This window comes from Myripristis murdjan, chromosome 14, assembly GCF_902150065.1.
Source record: "Myripristis murdjan chromosome 14, fMyrMur1.1, whole genome shotgun sequence".
Lineage (NCBI taxonomy): Eukaryota > Metazoa > Chordata > Actinopteri > Holocentriformes > Holocentridae > Myripristis > Myripristis murdjan.
The window spans coordinates 37,555,288-37,568,962 of NC_043993.1; the positions used below are offsets into that span (position 1 = coordinate 37,555,288).

Sequence of the window (13,675 nt, forward strand, 5' to 3'; positions counted from 1 at the left end):
AAAAAAAAAAAAAAGATCTGCTTCATGACGCACGGTGATGTAGTCAGACATTTTGTGACATTTTGATATTCATAAATCAGACTTTGGCTCTCGATGAAGCTGAAGATGAAGGTGAACTTGACGTTACACAGTGTTCTGCTGTTCTCAGGACATTTGGAGACGTTCTCTGCGTTCCAATACTCATACTACCATACTATTTAGTAGGGAAAAAAAGAATTAGTATGTCCCAATACATACTAAACTACATACTTTGTAAGGGCAGCTGCAGTACATACTAAAAGTAAAAAGTGTAAGTATGCGATTTGGAACGCAGGGAACTCTCCTTTTGGGGCGGAAGTGAAGCTCCGTTTCTGCGTGCGGAGCTCATGTGACAACAGATGGTCACGTGGCCCACCACCCGGTCACCTGGTTTGATCCACTTTGTTTTCGGGGTTCGGGTTCGGGTTTGGGCTTCTCACCGGACATGTCAGCCCGTCACGTCTCCTGACGGCCCAACAGGCTCCTCGGATGCTGCGTTCACGTCCCGTGGGAAGGCGGACAGAAGTCAACCCGTCAACGCGACTCGAAGGAAGTTTTCAGGTCAGAAAGTGAAAGTGAAGTAAAGCGGACAGGAAAGTGAAGTAACCTGTGTTCCAGTATCACCATGTCACACTATTAAACCGCTAATGTGACGGAATGTGCTCCGTTTCAGAACAGGGAGAGTTGGTTTGTCGGTATAAAAAAAAAAAAAAGCACGATAAAAGTAGGCTAGTAAACTGAATTCAGATGTAATTGCGTTTAACGGCAGCGCCACTTTACTCAGATACACTGAAGCTTTCGGAAAAACATCAGGCTCCTGGTTGTAGCCTAATTACGAGCTGGATGCTGCGTGAATTGTCTTCCGTTAGTCGGAAGTGTTGCCGTGTGCCGTGAACGCGGCATTCAGGCGGAAAACCCGCCGGGTCCCTGAAGGGGGCGCTGCTCGGTGGATGAAATGTGAGCCGACATGAAGCCTGAGGCACGGACAGCCAGAAACACCTGGTTTTTGTATTTTACTCCGCATTTAACCTGACCACACAGGGGAACCAGCAAAAGTCACAGATTTTCAAATGAAGCCTGGAGTTCAGTCTTAATTTGACAGAGAAAGGAAGCAGTGTGTGGAGTGAAAACAAACCGAGCTGAAGCTGATTCATCCAGAAAGTTTCACTTAAAGATAACGGCGCTGACGTGACTGAGAAAAAGGTTTTTCTTTCTTCTTTCTTCTTTCTTCGTTATTTGGATCCCCATCAGCTGCCACCGAAGTAGCAGCCACTCTTGCTGGGGTCCACAATAAACAACAGTAATTATCAAATATTACAAATGTCAATAAAAACAGTTAACAATCTTATTAAAAACATTTCCAAGACAAGTAAAATAAAGCATCACAACACCTCAACTTATCAGTCGTGGTTGTTCAGTTCAGTTCATATAATATAACACAATTCAGACCGGATTTTTCATATTTCATGAAATGAAGCATGCCTTGTTTGTGAACAGTTTTTATTGTGCAGATACGGTAGCTACTGTATTAGTGTCTAATGAAACATGGACATATTAGAAAAAATGGCCTGCAGTAAAATCGAACTGCCATGAGAGAGAGAGGAAGAGAGAGAGAAGTGGGAGGAGACACAGAAAAGAATTACAGAAATAACTTAAACAATAATAATAACATTAATAATAATGATTATTATTAACACACACACACACACACACACACACACACACACACACACACACACACAAAATCGGGGGGCGGTGCTAAATTAATAATTTTTAAAAAACTATGAGATTAATTGTCAAAGTCACATTTTAGTTTATCAGTTTTGGGGCTTTTTGTTGCATGTTCTCTTTAAGGGTTTGTGAATAAAATATTTTGCCGATATTATAATATCATACTGGCGTTATAGCCCACCCCCGCCCCGCCTTCCTCTGACGTCATCCGGCCGAGGTGCGGGGACAGTCCAGGTGTCCCGGCGGAGCAGGATGGACGCAGGCGGCGCTGCGGGGTCCCGGTAACTGCTGATCAATCCAATCCTGATTTAATATTGAATCTATGACATTTATGATCGATTAACCAATCTGCGCTTTAGCTCTTTAGTTGTCAGATGATCCAATCTCCCAGATTAAACAGCAGAGAGATGATGTGAGGGGTTTTACTGCCTTTCTGCAACATAACACTCTGAAAACCTGTTTTTACTGGTTTTAAACTCTCTCTGCTGTCTGTCTGGAGTGTGTGTGTGTGTGTGTGTGTGTGTGTGTGTGTGTGTGTGTTGAGTCTGTGGCTCAAAGTCCCACTGGCACTGCATACAGATTAACTGACCCACTAGATTAACAATCTGGTGGTTTAGTTACTTCAAACGGCAGCGTTTCTTCACTAGAAATAGTTTCTCTCTTTTCAAGCTGTTTTTAACTGGTCCTTTTCTTTTTCTTTTTCTTTTTCTTTTTCTTGTTCTTTTTCTTTTTTTTCCTGTAGTTTTCAGGTCATTTCTTGCAAATTAGTTCATCCTGACAGAAATCCAGTGAGCTGTCTCAATCTCAGTGGGGCTGATTGTTTTAGGATGTTCAGGGTCTGGAGGGGGGCGGGGCTTCACCACAGTCAGCCTGGCCTCCAGACCAGGTGTGACCAGGTGTGACCAGGTGTGACCAGGTGTGACCAGGTGTGACCAGGTGTGATCCGGCGGTGACTCTCTGACGAGGGAACCCTCTTCCTGTCAGGCAGGGGATGCCGGCCGGGCTGCGGGTGGCGGTGATCGGCGCCGGGGCGGCCGGGCTCTGCGCCGCCAGACACGTCCTGTCCCGGCCGAGGAGCTTCGCCCCCCCCGTGGTGTTTGAGCAGAGCGGGCACGTGGGCGGCACCTGGTTCTACGAGGAGCAGGCGGAGCGCGGGGACGGGCGGCCTGTCCACAGCAGCATGTACAGAGACCTGCGGTAGGAACCCGGCCGAGCACCGCCTGGCCTCAGCCGGGACGCTCACACACTCTCCCTGCTCTCCACACACACACACACACACACACACACATACACACACACACACACCGTCATCAAACTGCTGTCACCACGCGGCGTCACGGCGCTGCAGAACAGAATCAGAATCACAGAAATAAAAAACAACAACAGGATTTGATGAACATATGAGGGCTGTCACTGTTTTTAAATCAAAATCTCAGTTTAAATGAGTTTGTATTAACAGGCAGCGACTGGTGAACCCTGTGCTACATGAAGTCTGGTAACCTGTTGGGTAATTTGAGTAATTAGCATAATGAGCTCATTATCAGGTAAAATAAAGAAGAAATTAAAAAATGTCACTGACTTCTTGGACTAAGTGTGATGGTAATGTCCTGCAGAGTGAATATATAAAATATAAGAAAACATTTCTACAGTCACGCCCTCATTAGCACAATCATTAACAACAGCAGCATATTTAGTGGAAAAAAGGGGAAAATGGTCAAAAACAAAGTTAGTTACAAAGGTAAAAACATGTAGAGCGTGACAAAAATCCATCCCTCCACATAGTCAGGTGTTTATTCACTGCATCCAGAGGACAGCTCATCTCATCTGCTCATCGCACAGCTGGCACTTTAGTCACACAAGTTCACACAACGTGGCTTACAAAGAAAAGTAAAAAAAAACAGGGGTGCACGGCGTGGCTTGTTGGGGTGCAGGACCTGACGGGTTTGGTTGTTGTGTCTCCGCCTGCAGGACCAACCTGCCCAAAGAGGTGATGATGTTCCCCGACTTCCCCTTCGAGCCCCAGCTGCCCAGCTTCCTGCCCCACCAGGAGGTGCAGAGATACCTGGAGAGCTACAGCGAGCGCCACGGCGTCCGGCCGCACATCCGGGTGGGCCGCAGCACACAACACACCACCACACAACACCCCCACCACTTAGACTTAGACTGAGAAGATCTTTATTGTCCCCAAAGGGCAATTTAGTGTGCAGCACATACATAAAACACATACATCTACATTAAATACAAGTACAAAAAGTATTCACGGAGCAAAAAGACTCACAAATCTACAAAAGTGAATGTAAAGCAAGAAATAGAAAAAACAAGAATAGAAAAAATGAACTGTAAAAACGAGGTCACAGACGATAACATTAACGAGTTAACGATGACATCACATGAAAGCCAAAGCAGAAACACGATGACATCACATGAAAGCCAAAGCAGAAACACGATGACATCACCTAAAAGTCAAATCAGAAACACGATGACATCACCTAAAAGCCAAAGCAGAAACTTGCAGACTGAAGGAAAGAGTAAAGCCACGTGTGAAGGTTGGCTGAGCGAGGCGTCTGCATCACGGCTGCCTTCCTCTTCCTGTCAGTTCCACACGCTGGTGGAGGAGGTCAACCCCGTCGTCATGGAGACGGAGGGCGAGGAGGCGAGGACCACGTGGGCGGTGACGTCGTCTGACGAGTCGGGACGTCGGAGGACGGAGACTTTCTGCTCGGTTTTCGTCTGCACCGGGTGACGTGCACAGCTTCATCTGCACTCGTTCACATTCATGTCCTTCATGTGTCCATCATGCAGCTGTTTCCTGTTGTCTTCTGCTGTTTCCTTCTTTTTCCTGCTGTTTCCTGCTGTTTCCTGTTGTTTCCTGTTCCTGCTGTACATCCATCCATCCATCCATCCATCCATCTATCTCCATCTCCATTTCCTCAGTCTATTTGTTTAACCTCCTTGACTTTGGTTTTCTTTCTTTTTTTCCCATCAGGCACTACTCCGACCCTCACATCCCAAACATCCCAGGGATCGAGAACTTTACAGGTACGGCCGAAGTTACTCTTCTCCTCCCTCCCATTTTCATTCAGAGATCTGGAGGTCAGAGGTCAAGAAACCCCGCTGGAAATGGACATGTTAGTTTTTCCCTCGCCGGAAAAACTGAACGCCCCGAGGGCTTGAACATTAATTTGTGTTTGTGGCAGAATTATTTTTGGGTTGTAACTGCGCAACGCTGATTTTGATAGTTGACAAACAACCACCAAAGTAAATAGTGAAACATTATGACCCACTTTGCCGTTAAAAATTCCATGTCTGGTTTAAAAAAAAAAAAAAGCTTAAGTTGTTCCAAGAATCCACAACTTCCTTCACATCCGATGTCGGCCACACGGTGGCGCTCCTGGCCACAACATGTCTGACTTTGAAATTAAAAAAAAATTAGAAAGGTGACATTGATACAAAACCGGCTCCTCCTGTCTTTATCACAGCGCTTCAGCTTCTGAATATCATACATGAAATCCCCCCTCCCCCCATGAAATGATTTCTAAATAAATGATGGAATTGAAAATATGAACTCAACAGAAGCCGCCTGCGCTTTTCTGAGGGACGTGTTTTTGTTTTTGTTTTGTTTTGTTTTTTCTTTAAGTTTAATTCTTCTCTTGATAACTGAGCACCTGTCTCCCCTCTCAGATCAATAACTTCTGATCCTCCTTCTGATTCTGATCCTCTAAAGTCAAGTTAAGTTCGGAAGCTGACAGTTTACTGACAGGCTAGTTTTCACTGTTTTTTTTTTCTCATAAATTTGTGACTTTATAATCTCAGAAATTCCGAGTTTTTTTCATGGAATATTGCCCCCGCTCCTCGACATGTTTTTTTTTTCTTCATACAGCGGCCCTAATACACCGCCGTATAATTGTGATGATATAAGGACAGAAATAAATAAAGAGGTAAATAACGACACTGCAGCGGAGTCCTGATGTCAGAATGGTGTGTGTGTGTGTGTGTGTGTGTGTGTGTGTGTGTGTGAAGGCTCGCTGCTGCACAGTCACTCGTACAGAGAGCCCGAGCCGTTCAGCGGTCGCTCTGTGGTCGTGCTGGGAGCCAGCGCCTCCGGCCTCGACATCTCCCTGGAGCTGGCTGCCGTCGGCGCCCAGGTACCCACACACACACACACACACACACACACACACACAAACACACACATGCCTACAAAGTGCTACTATGAAAAAAAAAACAAAAACAAACATTCAAAATAAAACGCCATAAATGTAACTCCAAATCTCTCTCATAATCAGAGCAAACATACTAACATATTACTAACATATTAGCACATACAAATATATTTTTCAGTTGAAATATTTGCATTTGCATTTGATCGAAGCCCTCCAGCCCGGCTCTCACTGAATGCAGAGTTCCCACGCATCCTGGAAAATCTGGAAATCCTTGAAATGTATAGATCCGTTTCCAGTCATGGAAAACAGCAGGAGAGATCCCAAACCGACCCCGAGTCCTGAACGCGTCGCTGAAATCCTGGGAAATGATCAAGTCCACCTGAGGTTACCGTGGCGACGGCCGTCCTCGGCGCGGCGTGAGGAGCGTGAGACGCTGCAAACATGGTGCAGAACGCTGAGGGGAGCCTGTAACCCTAACCCTGTAACCCTGTAACCCTGTAACCCTCACCTTAACCCTGTAACCCTAACTCTGTAACCCTGTAACCCTGTAACCCTAACCCTGTAACCCTGTAACCCTAAGCCTGTAACCCTGTAACCCTGTAACCCTAACTCTGTAACCCTGTAACCCTGTAACCCTAAGCCTGTAACCCTGTAACCCTAACCCTGTAACCCTGTAACCCTGTAACCCTAACCCTGTAACCCTGTAACCCTAACCCTGTAACCCTGTAACCCTAACCCTGTAACCCTGTAACCCTGTAACCCTAACCCTGTGACCCTAACCCTGTAACCCTAACCCTGTAACCCTAACCCTGTAACCCTGTAACCCTGTAACCCTGACCCTGTAACCCTGTAACCCTGTAACCCTAACCCTGTAACCCTGTAACCCTGTAACCCTGTAACCCTGACCCTGTAACCCTGTAACCCTAACTCTGTAACCCTGTAACCCTGTAACCCTGTAACCCTAACCCTGTAACCCTGTAACCCTGTAACCCTGTAACCCTAACCCTGTGACCCTAACCCTGTAACCCTAACCCTGTAACCCTAACCCTGTAACCCTGTAACCCTGTAACCCTAACCCTGTAACCCTGTAACCCTGTAACCCTAACCCTGTAACCCTGTAACCCTGTAACCCTAACCCTGTAACCCTGTAACCCTAACCCTGTAACCCTGTAACCCTGTAACCCTAACCCTGTAACCCTGTAACCCTAACCCTGTAACCCTGACCCTGTAACCCTAACCCTGTAACCCTGACCCTGTAACCCTAACCCTAACCCTGTAACCCTGTGACCCTGTAACCCTGTAACCCTAACCCTGTAACCCTGTAACCCTGTAACCCTAACCCTGTGACCCTGTAACCCTGTAACCCTGTAACCCTAACCCTGTAACCCTGTAACCCTAACCCTGTAACCCTGACCCTGTAACCCTAACCCTGTAACCCTGACCCTGTAACCCTAACCCTAACCCTGTAACCCTGTGACCCTGTAACCCTGTAACCCTAACCCTGTAACCCTGTAACCCTGTAACCCTAACCCTGTAACCCTGTAACCCTGTAACCCTGTAACCCTAACCCTGTAACCCTGTAACCCTGTAACCCTAACCCTGTAACCCTGTAACCCTGTAACCCTGTAACCCTAACCCTGTAACCCTGTAACCCTAACCCTGTAACCCTGTAACCCTGTAACCCTAACCCTGTAACCCTGTAACCCTAACCCTGTAACCCTGACCCTGTAACCCTAACCCTGTAACCCTGACCCTGTAACCCTAACCCTAACCCTGTAACCCTGTAACCCTGTAACCCTGTAACCCTAACCCTGTGACCCTGTAACCCTGTAACCCTGTAACCCTAACCCTGTAACCCTGTAACCCTAACCCTGTAACCCTGTAACCCTGTAACCCTGACCCTGTAACCCTAACCCTAACCCTGTAACCCTGTAACCCTGTGACCCTGTAACACCTCCAGCAGAGCGTCAGTCCTCAGGTCAGCTCTGGTTGCTGGTTTGAGGACAGAAACAGGACGGAGCTCTCTGACGGGCTGCAGAGCGGCTCAGCTGAGACAGAGGACATGTCAGACGCTGCAGCCGCATACAGAGCCTGTGCTAAGACATAACAACATTTACAAAAAATCACTTGTTCTGGTTGCCATAAAACATCAGAGTGAGGCTGAAGCCAGCCGCTGCCTCGGTGTGGAGCCTCAGCTCACCTCAGCTCAGCTCAGAGCTCAGTCCTCTCCATCAAGCTCTTGGTGCTTCTGTTGTGATTCATGTCAACTTTCTAATGTGTCTTGTGATGTTTTGATGAGCTCAGCATGTTTTTATGGAAATGTGTTTTTAATGTCTGCAAGTCAAAGACAAGTTTCTGCCTTCTGCACGCAAAAGGAAGGCAAGAAAGCATTTTGTAACTTGTGCTGTGCTCTCTCTCTCTCTCTCTCTCTCTCTCTCTCTCTCTCTCTCTCTCTCTCTCTCTCTCTCTCTCTCTCTCTCTCTCTCTCTCCGTCCACCTGTCCTCAGGTGACCCTCAGTCACGCCCGTCCTGACGTCACCTTGCCTGCGTCCTCGGGGGTCCAGCAGGTCGCTCCGGTGGTGGCGGTGGAACAGGACGGCAGCTTGCGCCTCCAGGTGATTTAAAGGAACATTACAACCTTTCCACTGTTTCCAGATGTTCTCACCTGTGCAGGTCCAGAGGTTCAGCTCCGTCAAACTGGAGAGGTTTGAGGAGAGGTTCATGAGCAGTGGATCTTCCTCCTCCTGCAGCGCTGTGAGCCTACAGCGCCACCATCTGGCTGCTCCTCAAACCACTGCAGGTTTTTAAAATAATCCCACGCTGGGTGTTCCAGATGCACAGGATCCGCTTCAGCCAGGCTAACGGCTCCCATAGACTTCAAGTCTTTATGCTAAGCTAACAGGAAATTTGGACTCATTTAAAATGCAGCTTTAAAATGTGCCATAAATGAATATAATAATAATAATAATAATATGATAATAATATGTGCTGTAAATATCAGTTATCAGATAAACTGGTAGATGTGTTTTGTCTGCAGGACGGCTCGCGGCGGGACGCCGACGTGCTGCTGCTCTGCACCGGGTACAGGTACAGCTTCCCCTTCCTGCGGCCCGCCCGCCTCGGCCTGGACGTCCGGCAGCACCTGGTGACCCCCCTGTACCTGCACCTGGTCCCGCCCGCCTTCCCCTCGCTCTTCTTCATCGGCATCTGCCAGCTCATCGTCCCGTTCCCCTGCGTCCACGTCCAGGTGAGGAGGAGCCGCCGCTCCACGCTCCGAGCTGAGATGATTCTGTCCCACGAGTCTCACTTTGAAAATCTGTGTCGCACTCGTTTACGCTCAAGGAAAAAAAACAAAAAACACTGAAAATCTGAAAAAAAAAAAAAATCTGAGGCGCTTATACGACAGCCTGTTCCATCCAACGTCCTCTGTCCTCTGTCCTGTCTCCTTTCCTCTGTCCTGTCTCCTTCCCTTGTTTCCTCTGTTCTGTCTCCTTTCCTCTGTCCTGTCTCCTTTCCTCTGTCCTGTCTCCTTCCCTTGTTTCCTCTGTCCTGTCTCCTTCCCTCGTTTCCTCTGTCCTGTCTCCTTTCCTCTGTCCTGTATCCTTCCCTCATTTCCTCTGTCCTGTCTCCTTCACTCTGTCCTCTGTCTCCTTCCCTCGTTTCCTCTGTCCTGTATCCTTCCCTCATTTCCTCTGTCCTGTCTCCTTCACTCTGTCCTCTGTCTCCTTCCCTCGTTTCCTCTGTCCTGTCTCCTTTCCTCTGTCCTGTATCCTTCCCTCATTTCCTCTGTCCTGTCTCCTTTCCTCTGTCCTCTGTCTCCTTCCCTCTGTCCTCTGTCCTGTCTCCTTCACTCTGTCCTGTCTCCTTCCCTTGTTTCCTCTGTCCTGTCTCCTTTCCTCTGTCCTGTCTCCTTCCCTTGTTTCCTCTGTCCTGTCTCCTTCCCTCTGTCCTGTCTCCTTCCCTTGTTTCCTCTGTCCTCTGTCTCCTTCCCTTGTTTCCTCTGTCCTGTCTCCTTCCCTTGTTTCCTCTGTCCTGTCTCCTTCCCTCCTTCCCTCTGTCCTGTCTCCTTCCCTCTGTCCTCTGTCCTGTCTCCTTCCCTCCTTCCCTCTGTCCTGTCTCCTTCCCTCTGTCCTCTGTCCTGTCTCCTTCCCTTGTCTCCTCTGTCCTGTCTCCTTTCCTCTGTCCTGTCTCCTTTCCTCTGTCCTGTCTCCTTCCCTCTGTCCTGTCTCCTTCCCTTGTTTCCTCTGTCCTGTCTCCTTCCCTCTGTCCTGTCTCCTTCCCTTGTTTCCTCTGTCCTGTCTCCTTCCCTCTGTCCTCTGTCCTGTCTCCTTCCCTTGTTTCCTCTGTCCTGTCTCCTTCCCTCTGTCCTCTGTCCTGTCTCCTTCCCTCCTTTCCTCTGTCTCCTCTCCTCAGGTGCAGTTTGCCCTGGCCGTGCTGCAGGGCTCGGTGTCTCTGCCGTCCCGGGCCGTCATGGAGGAGGAGGTGCGTCGGGAGCAGGAGGAGAAGACGGGGCGGGGCGTGGCTCCGCGGCACCTCCTGCGCCTCCAGCAGGAGCAGTGGAGCTACTACGAGGAGCTGGCCCGCCGCGGAGGCTTCGCCCCGCCCCCGCCCGTCACCCGCAGCCTGTACGAGGAGGTGTGGCGGCAGAGACGCCACAGCCTCGGGACGTACAGGAGCGCCAACTACAGGCTGCTGAGCGCCACGCGCTGGGAGGCCCGGCCGGGACAGGGCTCAACCTGAGGCTCCTCGCTCTGATCCGGCTCGTCTGGGCGGCCAAACACACTTTGAAGGATTCACTGTTTTAATCTCTCGAGAGCTCAGGCGCGAGGACGCTCCGTCTGCGAGCCAAAAGCTTCTTCTTCTTCTTTGTATTTTATGGCGGGTGGCAACCAATGTTAAGGTGCATTACCGCCACCTACTGTGTTGGAGTGTGAACCAGAGTCATCTATTCCCACTTAGAAGAAGGAGGAAAATAATAATAATAATAATAATAATAATAATAATAATAATAATAAAAAAATTATATTATCTTATTTAATCCTGTATCTTTCATAAATTGAATGAGTTTCCCTAATCCAACAGTTAAAGCACTTTTCAATGTTATCTCTTGTATCCCAATCTGCCTAAGCTTGTTCTGTAGACTGACTCTCTCTCTAGAATACTTGCTGCAATGAACAATGACGTGTTCTACTGACTCTTCCACTGAGCATACATCACAAAGGCCTGTTGGATGTTTTTTGATCAAGTGAAGTGTTTTATTCAACCCAGTGTGACCTACCCTCAACCTTGTCAACGTATTTTCTTCTTTAGTGCTCTTTTTAACTGATCTCACTGTGCCCACTTCCCATTGCACTGCATATAAGTGTCTTCCCACCTCCCCATTATCCCATTCATGTTGCCATTCCTTGTGTATATTTCTTTTTAGAATTCCTTTTGCTTCACATTTACTGAGTGCAACAGCCATACTCTCCTGTTGTTTTAATGCCTGTTTAGCCAATGTATCAGCCATCTCGTTGCCTTTAATTCCCCTGTGAGCTGGTCCACATAAAGGTGACTACCTTATCCTGCCTCTGAAGTCTGTACATGGATTCATAGATTTCATTAACTGCATCTTGTCTGCTGCTATGTGTGAATGATTGTATTGATAGTAATGCTGATCTTGAATCTGAGCATATAATAACTTTCTGGAATCTTAATTCTTCAATCCACTGTACAGCTTCTAAAATTGCCAACATCTCAAGTGTATACAGCCAAATCATCCGATGTCCTCCTTTTGACTGAATTCTTCAACTGTGGTATAACAATAGAAAAACCTGTTCTTCCCGTATGAGGGTCTTTGGATCCATCTGTAAATACTGGAATGAATGTATGATACATGGTATGTAATCTTTCCTCCACTAAACTCACAACATCACCACAACCTTTATGCACAACTTCTTGAATGTGAAAGTCAATATGAACTGATGGAAAAAAACAGGGTGGTGTTACTGTTAATTGTACCGCAGAAATAAATTCTTTCTGATTTAATTTCATGTCTGCAGCTGTTCTTCCACTGCTCCATGCAAAACATTCTCCCTTATATCTCTCTCTGTCCCAACATGGAAGAAGCACTTTTACCGTTGGGTGTTTGTCTTCTGTATGTCCCTGGAGATTTTCCCAGTAGGTTACCATTAATTGTTTTCTTCTGAGATACAGCGGCATTTCTCCCTCTTCTACCTGCAGAGCTGACACAGGGGTTGTTTTGCGTGCGCCACAGCAAAGTCTCAGTGCTTGAGAGCAGCATCACATCCAGCTTTTTCAATGAAGTTTTTGCTGCTGAACCATAGGCAATACATCCATAATCAAAAACAGATCTAATCAAGGTTATATAAATATTTTTCATAGCACATCTGCTCGCTCCCCATTCTGATCCTGATAAGCATCTCATTACATTCAAAACCTTTTTGCATTTAGAAATGACCTTATCAATATGATCATTCCATGTCAACTTTACATCAAACCATACACCCAAAAAACGGAATACTCTCACTTGCTCTATCCCTAGACCATACATATATAACTTTCCTTCAGTATTCCTTTTCCTAGTGAATAATACAGATTTAGTTTTGTCAACTGAAAATTTGAAGCCCCATAAATATGACCAGGTTTCAACAACATTTACTGCCTCTTGAATTTTTGTTGTAATATGATTAATATTCCTCCCTCTTTTCCACAAGGCCCCATCATCCGCAAATAAGGATCGTCCAACATCTTCCCGCACTTGAGAAAAGACATCATTAATCATAATGGAAAATAAAATAGGACTTATAACACTTCCCTGAGGAGTACCATTATCCACCATATATTTTCTTGATAAAATTGTTCCAATCCTTACCTGTATAAATCTATCAAATAGAAAATGTTTTATCCAGTTATACATTCTTCCACCTATTCCCATCATATTTAATTTAATCATTAGTCCCTCTTTCCAAACCATATCATATGCCTTTTCTACGTCAAAGAAAACTGCCATCACCGATTCTTTATTAAGTTGAGCTTTCCTGACTTCTGTCTCCAGACACATGACTGGATCCATGGTTCCTCTCCCCTTCCTGAATCCGCTCTGGTGAGGTGAGAACATTCCTCTGCTTTCCATATAAAATGTCAACCTTTCTGTAATCATTCTTTCCATTATCCTACCTATATGTGAGGTTAATGCAATTGGTCTGTAATTCATTGGATTTGATGAATACTTTCCTGGTTTCCTGATAGGAATTATCACTGCCTCTTTCCACCCTGCTTCCCATACTTTATTATACAAACCTAGCAACTTCAAAGATGCTTCTACACCTCGGTGTTTTAACATGATATAACAAATTTCATCTTTTCCTGGAGATGTAATCCCTGATCTTACAATCGCTCTCCTCATTTCTTCTAGGGTAAATGGAGCATCCATTGTGCTAGTTATGTCCTCCCGTCTCTCAAGTACTCCTGGATGATTTGATCTGGTCTTTTCTCTTCCTCTCTTACTCTCTTCACTTAAATTATTGGAGCTGTGAATTTGAATAAACGCTTTTGCTAACATTTCAACCTTTTCTTCATCTGATACTGCAACTTCCTCCCCCATCTTCAATACTGGGTAATTCCACTCCCTTCTAATTCCTCACATACTTTTAATCATGTTCCACACCTCTCCCACATTTGTTGATCTACCTATTTTGTCACAATAAGTTTGCCAACTTTGCCTTTTTGTTTTTCGTATAACTTTCCTTACCTTTGCTTGT

The 13,675-nt window shown here is 46.5% G+C and overlaps 1 protein-coding gene across 2 annotated transcripts in view; it reads left to right on the forward strand.

Annotated features, from left to right (window-relative positions):
* The first annotated feature begins 367 nt into the window (after positions 1–367).
* The window catches only part of LOC115371238 (flavin-containing monooxygenase FMO GS-OX5), a 40,510-nt gene continuing 27,202 nt past the window's right edge, over positions 368–13,675 (forward strand). For both annotated transcript variants that reach the window (XM_030068470.1, XM_030068469.1), the window contains exons 1-9: positions 368–579; positions 2,734–2,946; positions 3,718–3,856; positions 4,346–4,488; positions 4,736–4,788; positions 5,770–5,894; positions 8,420–8,527; positions 8,950–9,159; positions 10,326–10,719. In XM_030068470.1, the coding sequence (XP_029924330.1) occupies positions 2,741–2,946; positions 3,718–3,856; positions 4,346–4,488; positions 4,736–4,788; positions 5,770–5,894; positions 8,420–8,527; positions 8,950–9,159; positions 10,326–10,652 (1,311 nt within the window). In that variant the 5' untranslated portion in view covers positions 368–579; positions 2,734–2,740 and the 3' untranslated portion in view covers positions 10,653–10,719. The remainder of the gene's footprint in view (positions 580–2,733; positions 2,947–3,717; positions 3,857–4,345; positions 4,489–4,735; positions 4,789–5,769; positions 5,895–8,419; positions 8,528–8,949; positions 9,160–10,325; positions 10,720–13,675) is intronic.